Source organism: Parasteatoda tepidariorum, chromosome 3, assembly GCF_043381705.1.
Source record: "Parasteatoda tepidariorum isolate YZ-2023 chromosome 3, CAS_Ptep_4.0, whole genome shotgun sequence".
Taxonomy (NCBI): domain Eukaryota; kingdom Metazoa; phylum Arthropoda; class Arachnida; order Araneae; family Theridiidae; genus Parasteatoda; species Parasteatoda tepidariorum.
Genome location: NC_092206.1, coordinates 99301483 through 99319457, shown reverse-complemented (window position 1 = coordinate 99319457; position 17975 = coordinate 99301483). Strand labels below are relative to the sequence as shown.

The following is a 17975-nucleotide window of genomic DNA, read 5'->3' as shown; positions in this document are numbered from 1 at the left end:
CTTTTTGTTTATTTGTTTGCTGATGTTTCGTTAGTATTTCTTTGTTAAAACCTTTAATAACTAAGTATTGTTTACTATAAAATAATTTACAAAAAAATGTTTTTTTTTTCCAAGTACGAAAAAAGAGTTAAACTACATAAACAAAATTTATACTCTACATTTCATACTTTTTTAGAATTATTCCTAAATTTACACCAGAATATTGTGTATTTAATAATAAAATAATCCAAACATACACTTAATCTGCACTTCATTTAGCCTTTAGCTATTACCTTTAGAAGGGACTGAGTATAAATTAAATATTGTCACTTTTTTTCTCAATATTTATGACACCTCTCCTTTGTCACATAATATTATATTAAGTACAGCAATATGTTACTGATCATATTTCAAATTTTAACCAAGTTTCAATTCTATTTGTGAACAATGATTACTTACGTTATTAAAATACTTATTTTTAAAAAGAAAAAATAATAACTACCAAATGTTGTAAAATGTTACTTATTACAATTTTGAAATAAAAAGTTTAAAATGTAAGTAGCCATTAGACTTGTATACTTTTCCTCATACCTAGCGAGTCGGTGACCGATATCGATAGGTCCTTTTTATTTAATAATCACTTTTTGCTTGGATTTTTTATTAAATCATTGAAAATAAAATTTTCGGAAGTTAATTTAACAAACACTGATGTTTCTTCTAATCTATAGTCAGTAAGTATTAAAATATCGAATAAATATAATTATATCCACGAATAAATTAATATCAAATCGGATGTAATAAATATTTCGGACATTCACCAAAGCGGCTATTTGATTGTCAACAACCACCGATTTCGGTCATTCACAGTAACATGCACATCATTTACATAATAACATCATCAGGACGTTTATTTCATACTTTGCCTAAATAGCATCCGGCATTATATATAATGCCTAGGCAAAGTATATAATACTTATATTTCATACTTTGCCTAAAAACGTCAGGCATTATATATAATGCCGGCATTTCTTACTTTGCTGGTCACATATACATAGCAACTTTGAAATAAGTGAATTATTAAAGAACTCTTCTCCCACATGAATCTTTCGATCAAAAATTAATAGATTCTGAAAGATCTAAATTATGAATAAAGATATTGGACATTTTAATGTAAATTCAGTTTTTAAATTGTCTTTCTGCATTGATATATTTATATCATTANGAATTGTAATAATCTTCTGTTATGTAATAAACTACCGTGTGATCTGTTTTTATCCTAGCAAAATCATATATTACCCCTAAAATTCTTTTGAAAAAAGTTCCTAAAATTTTAAAAAACTTTGCGGCTACCCCTGAATAAGTGAATTATTAAAGAACTCTTCTCCCACATGAATCTTTTGATCCAAAATTAATAGATTCTGAAAGATCAAAATTATGAATAAAGATATCGGACATTTTAATGTAAATTCTGTTTTTAAATTGTCTTTCTGCATTGATATATTTATATCATTAAAATCTGACTTGCCACGTGGCTATTTTCGGGTTTAATTTAGACCTCACAAGAAAAGTACAAAATATTCATAAAGATTCTACTTGAATTTTAATAAAACACATTTTAAATTCATTTATAAATGCCATACTAGCCATGTGGCTTTAACTTTTTGTGATTCATGGCAGGGCGTACAAGGGATCTTGCATTGCTTCTCTTAATTTTAACATTAAACTAACCATTTATTAAAAATTTTCTTGTTAAATTAGGGTTTACAATAAGCAAAAGTATTAGTGTATGAAGCTCCGCTTCATACACTTATTAAAAAGTGACTAAAAAGAACATTGAAAAAGCTGCAACATGAAAAAGTCAAATAGAGTTTTTTATTTGGCAGTGGGGAACAAAAAAAAGAGCTATATATATATCTTCAAGTTCTTGAGCAGCAGTATTCAAAAATTAATACTCTATACATAATTGACTAAATATTCAAGACTTCAGATTCCTTTTGCAGGAATAGAAACCATAAAACCACATTTGAGTCTTACAAAATAATATTGCCACTTTACCCATTGACTCATTTCAAAACATACACAAGGAAAAAACAAATCATAAATAGAATTAAATAAATACTGATTGACATGCATGTACAAAAAAAAAATACATATATAAATAATTAAAAATGAACATCTGCATTAATTGTCTGCATTTTTAAAAACAGTGAAAACATCTCATCATAGATGGAATGCATGTGCTACAAATTGTAAAATCATACAAAAACATTGCATAGAACATGTAGATGATAATAAAAACAGCTGCCTTTAAAATGTTCTAGAATGATTGATAGTCTTCTTGACATGATAAATGGAATCATAGAATAAACATTAAAAGCCAGAAGCAATAAAAAAATATAAGGCTTTCTTTATAATATGGCAAAGAGACAATGACAGTAAGGATGCTTGAATATCATCAGTACACTAGTTACAATTTTTTTTTAATTCATTTGTTGGTTTTGGCTATTTATTACATTTGTTATAAAATGAGTACTCTCTCAATCATACAGTGTTTTATTTTTATAATAAATTTTTGTTTTAGTAAAACTGTCTTTATTAATGGGATATAGCCTACTTTGCATGGCACATTTTCACAATAAATTCATCAAGCAAGCTTCAAAAGTAGAACAGACATTCACTGATTGTTGATGTCAATCCTTCTAGTTCTGGAAGAATTTCAGCGAATGCAGAACTAGTTTACTTCCCATTTCCATTAGATTTAATTTTAATAATTATGTTTGTAAGTATAATTAATTATAACAATAAAATTGTTAAATTAGCATGATATAATAAGAGTATTTTTTTTATCCACTCAGCATTGGACTTCGTAAGTAAAAATGCTAAGCTGCTTTTATGAAAGGGGATATGATTGCCAGAGTTACAGAATTAAAATAGTTTAGAATATCCTTTAAGTCAAAAAAAATACAAAACAACCTAGAATACTTTTTAAAAATTTAATTCTAACACTTTAAATTTTAAAAAATTATACCTTGTACCTAGATTGCCGAATTTTAGAAGGAAATTTTATTCAGTTAGTGTATGGTTTTTAATACATAGAATAATCATTGTTATGTTACTTGCAATTCCAAGTAAAGCTCTGAGTTGTAAAATCTATTTGATGTTGAGTGAGAAAATCTTTGATTGAAACTTGAAGGTGTTTCATAATAGTCTTTCAACTTTGCTGTTTCTCCCAAAGGTATTGTTATTTTCAATTCCACTTTTCTGGAGTGATTCGCCATGTTTCAATAGCGTTTTTGTCTTTTCTTATCTAAAATTATTAATTTAAATGTGCTCATTTTTTTGTATTCATTTTTATAAGGATTCTAAAATTTCATATTGAGGGCAGCTATATATATCATTAAAAAATCAAACATTTACTTATGTGATTACCTAGAGTTAATAATTAAATTTTAAAGGCTTTAAAATATTTTGATTTGAGCAATTTATCTATTTGCAAAAAAAATTCCATTTTGCGACAATCAATTGTTAGGTAAGCTATGATATGTGGTTGCCAATTGAAAAATTCCATGTTCATAATTATATTGAAAAAGCCCCCAAGATTTTATCTTAACATGAGAATTCTGTTAGCAAATAAATTAATTAGTTTAACTTAATAGCAGAAATAAGTGATGCATTCAATTTATAAAAAACTAGAATTTCCTCATTACTATTCTATAAGCAAATTCTCTATAACATATTCGCTAAACTTAAAACTAATGTAAACCTATTTTATTATTTTTTCTTTAAAAGAAAGAGATTGAAAGTGATTTTTTACACTGCAGAGCATAGTTTTTAAATAATTTACTATAAAGTCTTTCCTAGCTTGAATTTTGCTTGGGTCGGTTAAATTGTCTTCAAGTATTTAGATTTAGGTGAATGCAAGAAAGAGAGAGCACTGACATAGCTGTACCAAATCAGAATATTAAAAAAAAATTATAACGTTGGTATGAAAAATCATCAACATGCCAGAATAATTAATATTTAAATCCATTTCAGTATTAAATATCATTTTATGTGACAAATTTGAAAGAAAATATCTAATTGCGGACAACAATGTCAAACGGAGGAACAGTTTGACACTTTGAAAAAGGCACCAATATCTCACCGGACTTTGTGACACTGCTTATTTATAGAGCAACAGATCAGCCTCTCTTAACAACAGTCAGTTCAGTTTCTTTTGATTCTCACCAAAAAGAACAAACAGCTCCCTTCCTCTAACAGAATTCCAGTTCAACACAGGAGATACTGGGCGTCCTTTGTTTCGTGGGAGGGGAAGAATGATGCTTTACAAAATATTATGAAATAGAATAGCTAGAATGGTGTAAATATACTTTTTTTTTTAAAGAAAAGAAAAAATATAGTAAAACAGGATCTCTGTCGAGCTTTATAGCCAGAGCCCTTGTCTTGGCAGTTGAAAAAAAGTGACTTTTGTTCATTTTCAAGGTAGCTGACTGATGGATGTGGCCATGCTCTCTGACGGATTCAGAATAGTCAGATGAGTCAGGTCTGAGTGTAACGTAGTAAAACTATCGTCTGGGGGAGGACACACCTTCTTCTGCATACTGTGAACGAAATTCTGAAAACAGAATAAAAGTAAATCTTAAAATTTTTTTCTGAAATATAATAGAAATACTTGAATTGAACTAAATAAAAAATAATCATTTCCTTCCATTTTTAACTTTATATGGATTGTGAATTGCAAAGAAACTTATCACTGGAAATGATAATGTGTGACATTAGGTGGTTACGTTGTGCATCCTACTAATGCGCATTTAAAAAAAAAGAAAAAAAAGAGTCAAATCTGCTCGATACTTCCGCACGTAAATCATACAGCCAGCATGGCAAGGCTGGTCATGTTTAGATTGCCCAATAGGCAACTGTGTTAGCAATGAATGATCTGTCTGTATCAGGCATACATAATGTCTCGTGTAGCAAACTTGTAACATTAAATACTGTATTAATCTAGTACACCATTGGCAAACTATATCCATTGCAATCAATATTCTTTGCTATGTATATTAATCTCCTTAAAAATTCACAACGCTTTTGAGAAGAACTATAAATTACCACTATTTGTTTAGTTATAATTAAAAATATATTAAGAGAAACCTGTTTTCTGAATTAAATAAAGCAGCACTATATACAATCAGTTGCAGTTTATATAGGGTTCTCCTTTTGAAACACAGCCTTCACTTTGAAAACATTGCAATATTCCATCAATCGGTAAACTCAAAAGACACTGACATTCAAAACTCAGGGTTTGTTTACTTCAGAGGTCCTGTTTATAACTTTTACGATAATCATGAGGTGATTCGCTACGGAGCAAAGCTGTTATGACGCGTGTCATAAATAAGAAATCAGCATTATTTTTTATTTCAAAGTAGTTTTTTAAAGTTTAATTTCACTTATTAATCGTTGGCATCAGTGACATGTAAAATTGAGAATAAGTGAAATATTGCTGGGGATTTCTCTTTTTCATGACTTTGTAACTAAGAATATGTTTGGTCACTTGATAGATGGAACATGTGTTGTCATTCACAGAGAGGCTATTTGGTCCAACATCATGTAGCTTCTTTGGAAATGATTTGTTTCTGATGAAAGGTTGCCTGTCAAGGAAATGAAAGGAAGAAATAATTCATCTGCGTTATCATTCCAAGGGATGTTTCCCAGACCGTAACCAACAGCCCACTGTGCAGCTTAAGTGCGACATAAATAAAATACCTATCTTATCACAAAATCCAATGCCCTGTCAGCACGAGTATTTGGAAATATTGAACCCATCACAAATTATGGTGTCAAGGAGTTACAATGTTCTGCACAACTGAAAATACCCACAGGAAGCATGTCTTTGTGTTTTGTCTGATTGCACATACCTCAACTACATTGAATTGATTTGAATGTCAGCTATGAATTTAAATTGGGAGGTATTCACCAACAAGCTTATTATACACGGAGATGGACCCAAACTGCATCTTTTGAGTTTCGCTATGAGTCAGTTACAGTGGGTGTAATGTCCTTTGGCTTTTAAAAAATTAAAAGTTACTCAAAATAACATTTAGCATATGGTTATAATAATCTTATATAAATTGGTGTTCAAATTCGTTGTGATGTCAACCGACGTCACCTTCCGTCATCACTACGAGTCAACGACGACAGCCTGTAGTTTCTGAATAGCGGCGCTGCCTTACTTTTCCAGAGAGTATATATACCCATTCCTAATAGATGTTCATCGCTAACCTTGTTACGTGCTGTAAGCATGTTATTGTTATGTTATGTTTTATTGTTTTATTAAACTTATACCTTTGTTATTATGTGTCTTATTTGGATACCACCAAGAATATCTCACAATACAATAAAATTAAATTTTATATTTCTAGGATGTTAAAATCTGCCTAAGCTCATCAAGCTAATCTTACATATTTGGTGACGATAATTATTATGGGTCTCAATGTCTGAGTGGTAGAGCTTTGCAGTCCCGGGCCACAGGTTTAGGGCTCTAAAAAAGATGAGCCAGCTTTTCATCCCTTCAGTAGGATGTTAAATGAGTACCAAGCATGTCAAGAACTAAATACTGGGGGTTTTCTGTTTGGCTGACCATCCAACAAGAATATCAGCTAATGCACCCAGTATTATTGCTGAGTAAGCCTGAGAGGAAAAACATGCTCCTTAATGAAGGTAAACTTACTCTCAATTGAAAGGGCAAACTTAAATACTACTATTATTTTTTTTATATTTTGATACATGTAATTTAGCCATTTCAGGAATTATGTATGAAATTTATTGATTTAAAATTTAATATCATCTAATTCAACAGCTAAATAAAAATCAAATGCTATTTCTAACTTAGCATTTAAATAAATAAAAAAAAAGATACGCATTTAGTGAAAAACAAACATATTTGATGACTGATTGATATTTAATGCTGTTGCAAGAACGTTATTTTTATATTATTTATACAAATTTATTGAACCTGTTTTCCTAGTTAATAAACTTAAAATATCATAATTAGAGGCAACTATAAAATATTCGCAGCAGTTGGCATCCCTATCATTTAGAGAAAAAGAGAAAGAAAGAATATTCAGATAAATAATTACTTGAGAAATAACATCTCCATGTGCAGTTCGAACTTGATAAAGATAACGATATTTCTTTTGGCGTTGTTCAGCCCGAGATTCTTGCCTAATTCTTTGCAAATTAAGTTCTCTTGTTCTACGCCTGGGAGGTACCACTAAAAAAATAACATTACTTCATGTTTTTAAACTTATATAATCACAAACGCTAGAAGAACGATTATGAATTAGTTTATTGGATTTGCAACACAGATTTAGCTAACTAAACTCTGAAGAAAGATTAAAGTAGGATGAAAAGTTTTGGAAAAATGAAAAGGTTAAGCTATAATTATTCAAAAATAATTTTTTGCAAAACTAAAATATTTTGTTTGATTTTAAAATATTAGATTAAGAGTGAAAAATTTGATTGACATAATCCGCAATGGAATTAGTTTTAAAATGTTTTGAAATGTTGTCAAAGGGAAAAAAAAAAGATTATTAAAATTTAACTTCCCAATTTATAATTCATTAAGGTTTATAAATAGATAAGCTTCAATAAATAGATAAGACAAAAATGAATGAAATCAAAAAGTTATATTTTGATATACAGTATAGTTTCTTTGAAAAAATTTCACCTTTTCCTTAAAAAACTTTTTACCTCTCATTACGATTGGCTAGAAAGTAGAGTCAATGCCACAAAAGCAAGATAATAAACTCAAATGACATTATAAACTAAGTTTGACATATAGAGTTGAAACATTGTGGAACTCACGTTTAACCAAAGAAAAACTCATTGAGGGAGATAAATTTGAATAAGTATTTTGAATTTTAATTTGCTAAAAGCATGTATTATCAATCTTTTACAATATTTGATAAATTGTTAAGGGATGCCAAGCTTCTTAAATGCTTATTGGTAGTCAACAGTCAGAATTATCATTACTGGACTTAACCTCTGCAATGTGAAGAAATAATTCAAAATTTTAATTCCAAAACATAAAATGTAAGGTCACTGATACAAAACTTACTTTGTTGGTGATGGATACCAATCCCTGTAATTCTCCACTGTGTAAGGGATCCAACCAATATCATAAATGGCCAAACTCCAAGGATAAACCATGAAAACCAGCAAACTGGCAGTGACGTAGAAAGTTTTATTCTATCCCACACCCAATGGATCATTATATATTTTTCTATAAAGTAATCTGCACACACAGCAATAATGGCACCACCATAGATGCTTGTTCCTATAATAGTCAAACCTACAGAAAAAAAAAACAAAAACAACACACATTTTCAATGATAAGAAAATAAAGAATTTAAGGAAAACTTGATGAGTTTTCAATCTGCAGGAAAACATAAAATTTAGCAAGTTTAGTTTTACCACAAAAGTTTACTAAAAGTTTAGTTATTACAAAACAATTTACCTTCAAAACAGTTTAGTTTTACTACAAAAGTTTAGTTATAACAAAAGTTTAGTTTTACTACAAAAAAGAAAAACACTACTTAGCACACATTTTTAATGATAAGAAAATAAAGAATTGAAGGAAAACATATGAGTTTTTGATCTTCAGGAGAACAGAAAATTTAAAAAGTTCAGTTTTACCTTCTTAATCTAATCTGAAGAGCTTAGTGAAAGAGTTTGTTAAGCAATATTTTGAATACCATCAAACTCCAAAGCTTATGAACATGTTAAGTGATATTTTGAATACTCTAAAATTCTAAAGTAATGGAACATATTAAATAATAAATTTAAAATATATTCAAATTCTAAAGCTAATAAACATTTTAAGTAATAAAGTTAAAATAGAAGTGCAAAATTTCAGATAGCTATTTTTAATATGTTTTTACTTAATAGAAATTAAATAATTCAACCACATCTTTAAGTAACATATTTTTACTCATAAGAAACTAAATTATTAAACCTCATCTTTAAATATGGCAGTTATCCTGGAAAAAAAGTGTTTCAAAATTTAAATGAACTTCCTAATGATTCCATAAATTTAATCTTCTGAGCATTAATCACAGCTTCAGTCAAAACTATACAAAAAACTGGTTTTTCTATGTTACACCCACCTAGTCATGACACTCGGACAGTCGAACACTGATTATTAAAGCTCATCAAAATAACATTTTACATGTCACTTTATTTTTTATTATTCCTTACATTTAGCAAAACTTTTAGCACATTAGAGCAAAAATCTTAACACAAAAAATCCAAGAAAGGATTTAATCTTATAATCAAAGCCTATACTTCAACTTGTAGGTAAATGATCTATACTTTGACACATACAACGTATCATTTGTGTTTATTACTTTTAAGAATATCTTGAAAATGAAGGAAATAGGCAAACCACACCATTTTTCTCGGTCTAGTTTCAGTGCACGAAAAAAGTAAATAAATAACTAAATAAAATATAAAAAATAATAAAAGATTAAATTCTTTTGCTCCAAAAAGAAATAAAAAATGTAGATTATACTTAGAAGATTCCTTCTAGGAATTCTACTGCAACAAAATTATTAGGGATGTAACAAATAGTAATTTGGTTGAATTAATTGAAAAAAGAAATTGTTCATAGTTTTAAAAAAAAATTTTAACACTAAATATCACAGTTTCCTAAGTTATTAGTTATCTGTCTTGCCGTACAAAAAAGTAATGATAAAAGAATAAGTCTATCAGTACAGCTCCGTAACAAGACAGTGCTAAAATAAAAACAAAAAAACAGCAAAAAACAAAACAAAAAAAAATGCTCTTAATTCTTTAAACAAACAGTGTTGAAAGAGTGATGAAATTGACTTGTCTGAATATAATTAAAAAAGATCAGCAGTACAAAACTCGTATCTCAGTATAAACTAATAGACTTCAAATTTCACTTTTCCATTAGTCTTCCAGAACATAAATTTGAAAGCTGTGTGCAAGTTTCAGAATTTCAATATGTGTAAAAACTATTTTTAGTGATGTAAAACACAATCTTTGATTTTTCTTTACTAATCTATTTAATTTCCCCCAAAAAACTTTTTCTCAGAATATTTTGCTGAACATTTGGCAAAAAGGGCCAAATATTCCTTACATTCATTACAGTTCAAAGCAAGGCTATAACTTATTGTTAGAAATTTAAATATTTAATATTTTTTTTAAAATAAAAATAAGTATAACCAGAAAAATAAAAATTTGCATTTGTTTTAATTTTTAAACAAACTGTTTCAGTTTTAAAATTTTTTAAAGACTTGGTAACAGAATCACAGGAAATGTAATTATTTGTTGTTTTATTCCAATCAGTTTTTACACATTTGTCAAAAAAGAAAAATATCACAAAATTGCTGATTTCTTAAAAAGTACATTTTTTTTTTAAATATTACATCTGTTAGTTAGTTTCTATTTCCAGAAAAATGCTTTCAGCAAGAGTATATATAGTTTAAAATTAAAGCTTTGTTTTTAAACATAATAAAACACTCATAACGTGACTTTTTATATTTTACTTGGCAAATGAACTTAGAAAAGTTATCTTACAGAATTTTTAAATTAAAAAATTTACTTACTGTACTTGCTAGGTTTATTAGAAAGCAAAACTACACAAATCAATCTTTAAACATTAACTTTTCTGAATGTGAATAATCAAACTCACCCTTTTGCCAGAACAATGTTAGAACAGCACCAGCTAAACCACATCCCATTAGGATGGCAACGACTAGCCATATGGTACTCGGGACGTACCATAAATATGAAACAAGAAGGACAGCCACACCAAGAAATAATCCTGTGTGGAAGCCAGTCATGAACAGTCCAACATACTGTACAAGCATAGTTATCAGACCAAAGAGAACGCCTGCACCAAGAGCAACACCAGCATTACCCGCTGCAGGCAACAAATCCTCTTGCTGGCATATCAAATAGACAAGTATTGTACCAAATGTAAAGCCAGTCAGGAACATCACAGCTTTGAAACATCGATAGCCTACAACAGAAATACAATTAATATTATAATAATTTAAATAATTAAGATAAAAAATTTTTTCTTCTTTTTCCTGACTTTAAAGCAATTAAGACACCGAATTTTAGAAAAATAAAATCTGTAACTATGCACAACTAAAAGTTTGAATTAAATATTAAATAAATGGAACATTTATAAACTATGAATGTAAATAGTAAAATTTAAAGTTAATACATAAATAAAAATAAAATAATAATATGGCTAAAAATTAATACAGGGTTCCCACTCTTTCAATGAAGCAAAAATTAAGCACTTTTAAGGAATTTTTTTGAAAAAATCAAGTTCTTTTTGGGGCTGGTTTTTTTTAAAAAACATTTTTAAATTGTTAAAAGTTAACGTCTTTGAGATTGTAAAAGTTAACGTATGAAACTAATTTGCATTCCATTTTTAATGATTTCATTGAAACTGAATTGCAAACTTAAGAGCAGAAATTAAGATTCACAATTTTTTCATGTAAATTAAAAAAAAGAGTAAATAAAGAAATTTGTCTAATACATTGAAAAAATTATTTCAACGAGCTTTCCTATTTCGCTACTAGACCAGCAAATGCGTTGTTTATACTTTTATGATGAACTTAAACAAAAACATTCCTATCTAAACCTGTTAAGAATTAACTTTACATAATGTAACTAAACATTTTGACAGAAAACATGAACTAATTTTAAAGCAACCAAAAATTAGAACAAAAATTAAAAACAGCATATTAAGTTACAATGTTAACTGAATAAAATTATTATTAAAATCTAATGATCTTTCAGTTAAGTAGATTTAAATTCTTATGTAGCAAACTGCTTATCCTTAAAAAAATAAAAGTGTAACAATCTAAAACTTTAAAAAATTTTTTACATTGCAACAAAACAATTATAAATAGTTGCCAAATATCTAACTTTATGTTAGAAGCAAATCATGCTTTCTTATTTAGTAGTACTCAAGAAAATATTTTTAAGTATTTTTGAAAAAAAAAAAAAAAAAAACTTGAGGTTTTCATCAAAAATTTAATAAATCCTAGGTTTTTTTTAATGAAAAATCTAGGTGGGCTGGGATTTTCCCAACCCTGTTTCTTACAAATCTTTTCAGTTTTTAGCACAATCATGAATTTTAAAAAATGTTATGTCCTCTATAAATTTACAGTTACTTATTATGCATTGAAATATTATACAAATTTATTCAATTCAAGATTTCAGGAAATAGTTTTTGTTATGGTTTCTAGTTCAAATTTTCTTCTTTCTGATACTTCTTTTCATAGCATTTTACTTAATTCCTATAAGCAGATGCGTTACAAGTAGAACTGAATTTCCTGAATTCTGTCAATTTTGAAGGTTAGTGTGGGTCTTCTACTTAGGTACCTTAAAATTGCTCCCCCCCCCCAAAAAAAAGCACTATCTCTTCCATGTGCAGTATTCCCCTTTTCCACACTATTGTTTTCTTTTAGAATGCTTCACTTTCCTCATAGAGTATCATTCTAAGCAAAAGGCAGAATATATTAACCTTCCGTTAGACGCGCACACTTCACAGGTGCATCCCTACTGCACTTCCACCTCCTTTGCCGTCAATAGATGTTTCCGGAAGACGAGCCTAATGTTATCTTCCTATCTTTGGATTACTCAAAGGACCGTGCACTCCCGACCTTCAAACATGTCAAAGGAGAGTTGCAGCGGCTCAAATCGCCCCACAGGTGAAGCGCGACCATTGACGCAAGTATTATGGATATAATAATTTTATGAATTAATATATATATATTTTATCTTATTTTCTGCCCTACTCAACGTAGCAGGCATAAATGGTCAAGTAATATACACAAAAAATGGTTAAAAAGTGAAAAACCGCAGAACGTGCTTGCGTCAATTGGTTAAACATCTTGTGATGGATGAAATGATGCGACGCAGGAGCAAAAAAAATGTATCTTCAGTACTTCGTTTTCGATTGGCAGAAACAAACTTCTCAAGCCGCAAAAAATTCATAGTCTGAAAATGAAGCCAAAAAAAGAAAATTGTGCGAGTCATGTCAAGAAAATAAACAATGAAAAAATACGAAGTATACTTGTGCTACTTACGGAAAATACTTATGTTTGAGTCACGTAACAACAATTTGTAAAGACTGCCACTCATGCAAAAATTCTTGTTCAGATGGAGATAGTTCCGCATCAGACTATCTCTAAAATAATTTTTTAATATGTGACATTGAAATAAGTTGTTTTTATTTTAATGTCACATATTAAAAAATTATTTAATTTACGACTCTTTATGTTGTGCAATTATTTTTGATAATGCTTTTTAATAAATTTTTCAAACTAAATAAGTTTTTTAATATTTATCTCTCTAAAGAGTCTTAAATTGGTAACAATTAACTGTTTAAAATAGAATAAATTTCACTTGGTTTTCAAAAAATCAGAAACACCTCATAGGTGCAACGCGATTAACCATGTCGGAAACAAGTGCGCGACTAACGGAAGGTTAATGAAAGAACCAATATCAGGGTTGCCACTCTAATCTGAAAAAAAAAATAAATAAAAAATTCCCTGTAGATATTATACACAATATATTAAAAGGAAACACACTATCAATGTGATTTTGTGTGAGCTATATTGCACTAACTATACTAAATATAATTACCTGAGGAACTTAGAGAGAAAAGGTACAGCTGAACATATTTAAAACAAATAACGCTTGAGTAAATTAAATAGTTTAGTATAGCAGAAATATCATCCTTAAATATGCCATAGATTAGACTTTGAGTGGTCGCCATTTTTTAAAAGACTAAAATACGAAACAAAATTCCCAGTTTGCAAAGAAAAATTAATTTTCCCAGTTTGCAAAGAAAAATTAAAAATTCCCTGTAATTTTAGGTGATTTTTAAATTCCCTGTATTTTCCAGGTTTTCTCTGTAAAGTGGCAACCCTGAATATATTAATGAATGCTTTCTTCCCCTTGTCTGTAGCCCCCCCCACATAAATTTTTTCTCTATATATAATGCTTGACTTTCGATGCACGGTCTAATTCAAATTCATAAAAGAACGACATTTTGTTTTAAAAAATTGAACTGAAAAATTGCAACGATGAACCTTAACAACGCTGAAAAATTAAGGACCTTTAAGAACATTGAACCATAATTTAGAACTTTTAAGGGCCCTTATTTTCTAAAATAAAAATTAAGCAGTTTTCAAGGACTTTTAAGGACTGTGGGAATCCTGTAATAAATATTTTTTAAAAAGTGAAAACTGTACAAAACTATGTAATGATAATAAAAAGACATTAAGTTCAAGTGCAAAAAAAGGATCCATTCTTACCATACAATGTGTAAACAACACCAAACGATAAATACATTCCAGATATGACAGCAGAACTCAGATCAAAGTCATAATCATAGTAGAGGCACCGATCTACATCTGCAGCTACAGTGTTATTTTCAAATAGATAATCATCATCAGGATGTGTTTCATATGCATCCCAATCTGACATGATGACACTAAAAGGAAAAATACATGAATAGATAAAAATAAAACAGGTATTGAAATTTTTCTTTTTGTTCAGGTTTCCCATTCAATTTTCAAAATTAAATTTCATGATGGATTCTAGTTTTCCAAAATGTGTATATTTTTCATATGCACAAAAATATATAGAACATTACATTTTTTTTAACACACTAAATATTCTGAATATAATATAGTTTATAGGTAGAATCCCGTTGAATCATCAAATATGGAAAGCTTAATTTTTAAATTAAATTTTTACAGGTAATATTTTTGAACTGCAAGTATAGTTGCATTGAAGAAATAATTTGAATTGAGAAATTAAAGAAAAAGTACCATGTACAAATTTGTATTTTAATTTTAATAAATCAAAGAAAATTTGACCCTATTTAAGTAGCATTTTTACAGGAAATAATTTTTAAAAAATTGCTAAGACTTAATTACTTAAAACTTTTTTGGATATTTGTTGCTGTTACAATGAGTTTTTAGAAAAGTAGAGTTTTTCTGCAATGGTGAAATTTCAACCATTTTTGCCTGTTTAGATGTTTCTTCACTATTATCTTAAATGTTGTAGAAAACAAATATTTTCGGGTTGTCAGGGCTGTTCAGATAAACACCAATAAAAGTAAATAAAGAAATAGTATTACATTTATACCTTTACTTTTAGTTAATATTCATGATAGCATTTTAATCCAGGGCTCATCATCCTCTACTGAACTGAAATTTAATTACATCTTGATATGTTCTAAAAAAAAAAAGAGATTATGATTAGAATAGTAGATAAGGATTTTACATAAGTTTATGTGAAGTTTAATTATAATTTAACATCAAAATAAATTTTGTTTATATTTTTATAAGAAAAACTTTAATAAGGAAAAGCTAGAACAATCAAGATTAAAATAATTAAATATAACTAAATAAATTAAAAATAAATCTAACTCTTAAATTTTTTTCTTCCAAATTTTCATTGAATTCTGTTATGAATGTATGGGTAAATACATTTGTAATAAACTATACATAATTAAGAGTAAAACAGCTAAATGACTTGAAAGAAAAAGGATTGCTTTTGGTTAATCAGACACAAGTTATTTTCTTTCATTAAAAATTAACTTTAACATTTGGAAATACCTATAAAAAGTTTTAAAAAATGATAGATAATAAATTATTTTGTGAAAGAATCAGATTTTAGAATTTCTAATAGCTTTATCAGCACTTTTAACTGTTATTCACTAAATAAACAAGTCAAGTACACTAAGTTTTCCCGCTAAGGAATTTTCAGAAGAAATTTTTGTTTGTTAACTAAAAAGTAAATTAAATTTTAAAGCCTGAGATAGTAAACAAATAACAGGTCTTTTAACAGGAAGAAAAAAAAATTAAACATACTATTACCAGTGCAACAAAGAAATTGTCTGCAATGCAACAATCTATTTTTCTAATTTTAATTAATTATGACAACTTGTCATGGCATGAAACAAAAGATTTCTATATTTTGACCTACATCAAAATAATAGTCAAGTTTTGGCAACTTTCCGACAGTAGTCCGCAAAAGTAACAAAAAAAAAAAAAAAANAAAAAAAAAAAAAAAAAAAAAAAAAAAAAAAAAAAAAAAAAAAAAAAAAACATGCTCAGAAAAGGATTAACTAAAACTATAGGCATAAGTCATATCCAATTGGTAAATGTCAATAAAATCCTTTTATTTAAACATTTACAAGTTTAAAATCTTTTTAGTGCCTTGGTGATTGAAGTTTGAATTAACAGATACAATACAGAAATATCCCCATTTAAAAAATATTGAAAAAATTAAAATAATAGTATCAAAAACAAGTGCATTTGAAAATGTTCTGAAATAATTGGAGAGAAAGTTTTGTAAGCGATGTAACATACTCTTCTTTCTTTTTTGCACTCTAAATTACAATTTTAAAGCTGTCTTTATATCTATCTAACTTAAATTAGATACAGGGACATTAGCAAAGTCTAGTGATGGTTCAGGAAAAAATTATTGAGAATATTTCCTTATGGTCACCTGAAGTTCTATAATTGCTACGTTACACTGGCTTCTTCAGAGAAAAAAACTTAGAATTCGACCAACTTGGAAGCGGCTGAACTAAAGTTTTTTCCAAGTTTAAAGAAATGCCTCAAATACACCTTGATGACTATAGTTAGCACTGAAGCAGAAATATTCGTGAATTATTATATAAAATATTTTATATTGAGTTGCAGAACTTTACTATGTAGCTAAATGATTGGGAATAAACACAAATGTTTAATGAAATCAAAAAATCATATTAGATATAGATATTATTTATTTGTTCTTAAAGTTGTAAAAATGTCTCAATACAATGAAGCACAAATTTACTGAAATACTGGAGTAGAAAATATTATATTTTCACAATAAATTTAATATTTAAAATTATCTAAATTAAGAATTTTTAATGTGTCTATTTCTAATTTATCAATTGAAACAATGAAAATAAATGCAACTCTTACCATTTATACTATCGATGATGCTATCAAACCTGATTAATGAAATTTATTATAATTACATTTACTGTAATGCTCATATTTTTTTAACAGCAACCTATACATGAAAGATTACATTACTAATTAGTGATATGTTTTCTAACAAGCCATCAAAAAGGAAGAAAAATACTGTAAAAGTGAGAAGATTTAAAAACTATAAAATTATTTAGTTTCCTCTAAAATTTTCTCCCTGAAAGTATTTTATTGCTAATTACATTTTTATTCAGTTACATAATTCAAACACAAATATTTTTAAAATTTTTATTAGTGAACAAAGGCATCATTTGACTAATACATTAAATTCAACCCATCTAAAAAAAAAAAAAAAAAAAAAAACTTTAGTGGCATTATAAAAGATATGAAAAATAATAGAGATATGAACAAAGCAAATAACGAGTATATATTTTTAGACAGGTCGAATATTAGCTATAAAACTAAAAATTAAAAACATTTTTCAGAAATCAGTGCAGAGACAGAATTAAAACACGAGTTGAATTTAAAAATAAGACCTAAAGATAAAGGAAGGGGAAAAAAGAGCATTAGCTGGTACTAGGGTACATCATTACATAGCCGCAAATTTTTAATTTATTCATATAGAATTCAAAAATGCTATGGAATAAAATATTCAATTTAAGAGGTAGTGGAAAGAAATGACATTTGCAATCTTAATACTTCACTTAATAAATAACATAATTTGGGTTAATCAATAAAGAAAAAAAGAAATATTACCACATCTGCACACATCGTAAATAAAGAAACTAGCCATTCCTCTTTTTCGATATTTGAAGTAGCAGTTGTTTTGGTTTCAATTTTAAGTATTTCAGAAATATATTTACGTGCAACCTTAAAAAAAAAACAATGCATTTTCAATAATTTTTTAAAGTTAATGAAATGATTTTTTAACTTTAACTTTTAAAAGCTTTAGGAAAT

At 27.9% G+C, this 17975-nt stretch overlaps 1 protein-coding gene across 4 annotated transcripts; it reads right to left on the bottom strand.

Moving 5' to 3' along the window:
* Nucleotides 1–1831: 1831 nt before the first annotated feature.
* On the bottom strand, nucleotides 1832–17888 carry LOC107454757 (transmembrane protein 198). 4 transcript variants are annotated; one of them, XM_043040548.2, is made up of 7 exons: nucleotides 17775–17888; nucleotides 15173–15270; nucleotides 14343–14521; nucleotides 10691–11020; nucleotides 8093–8326; nucleotides 7113–7246; nucleotides 1832–4594 (listed from the first exon to the last, which is right to left on the bottom strand). In XM_043040548.2, exons 3-7 carry the CDS (start codon nucleotides 14512–14514, stop codon nucleotides 4457–4459), a joined length of 1008 nt encoding a protein of 335 aa, XP_042896482.1. In that variant the 5' UTR covers nucleotides 14515–14521; nucleotides 15173–15270; nucleotides 17775–17888; the 3' UTR covers nucleotides 1832–4456. The 4 variants fall into 4 exon arrangements, with proteins under 4 accessions (XP_042896482.1, XP_015927524.1, XP_042896481.1 ...); XM_016072038.3 differs by having other exon boundaries at nucleotides 15181–15270; XM_043040547.2 differs by having other exon boundaries at nucleotides 15181–15270; nucleotides 17013–17780.
* Between the last annotated feature and the right edge of the window lie 87 nt (nucleotides 17889–17975).

Excerpts from the sequence above, each read along its gene's own strand:
- LOC107454757 (XM_043040548.2), bottom strand. The coding sequence starts at position 14,514 with ATGTCAGATTGGGATGCATATGAAACACATCCTGATGATGATTATCTA. Across the intron at positions 8,327-10,690 it reads AACATTGTTCTGGCAAAAGG|GTTTGACTATTATAGGAACA; the intron begins GTGAGTTTGATT and ends TTTTTTCTGTAG. Across the intron at positions 7,247-8,092 it reads TGGTATCCATCACCAACAAA|TGGTACCTCCCAGGCGTAGA; the intron begins GTAAGTTTTGTA and ends TTATTTTTTTAG.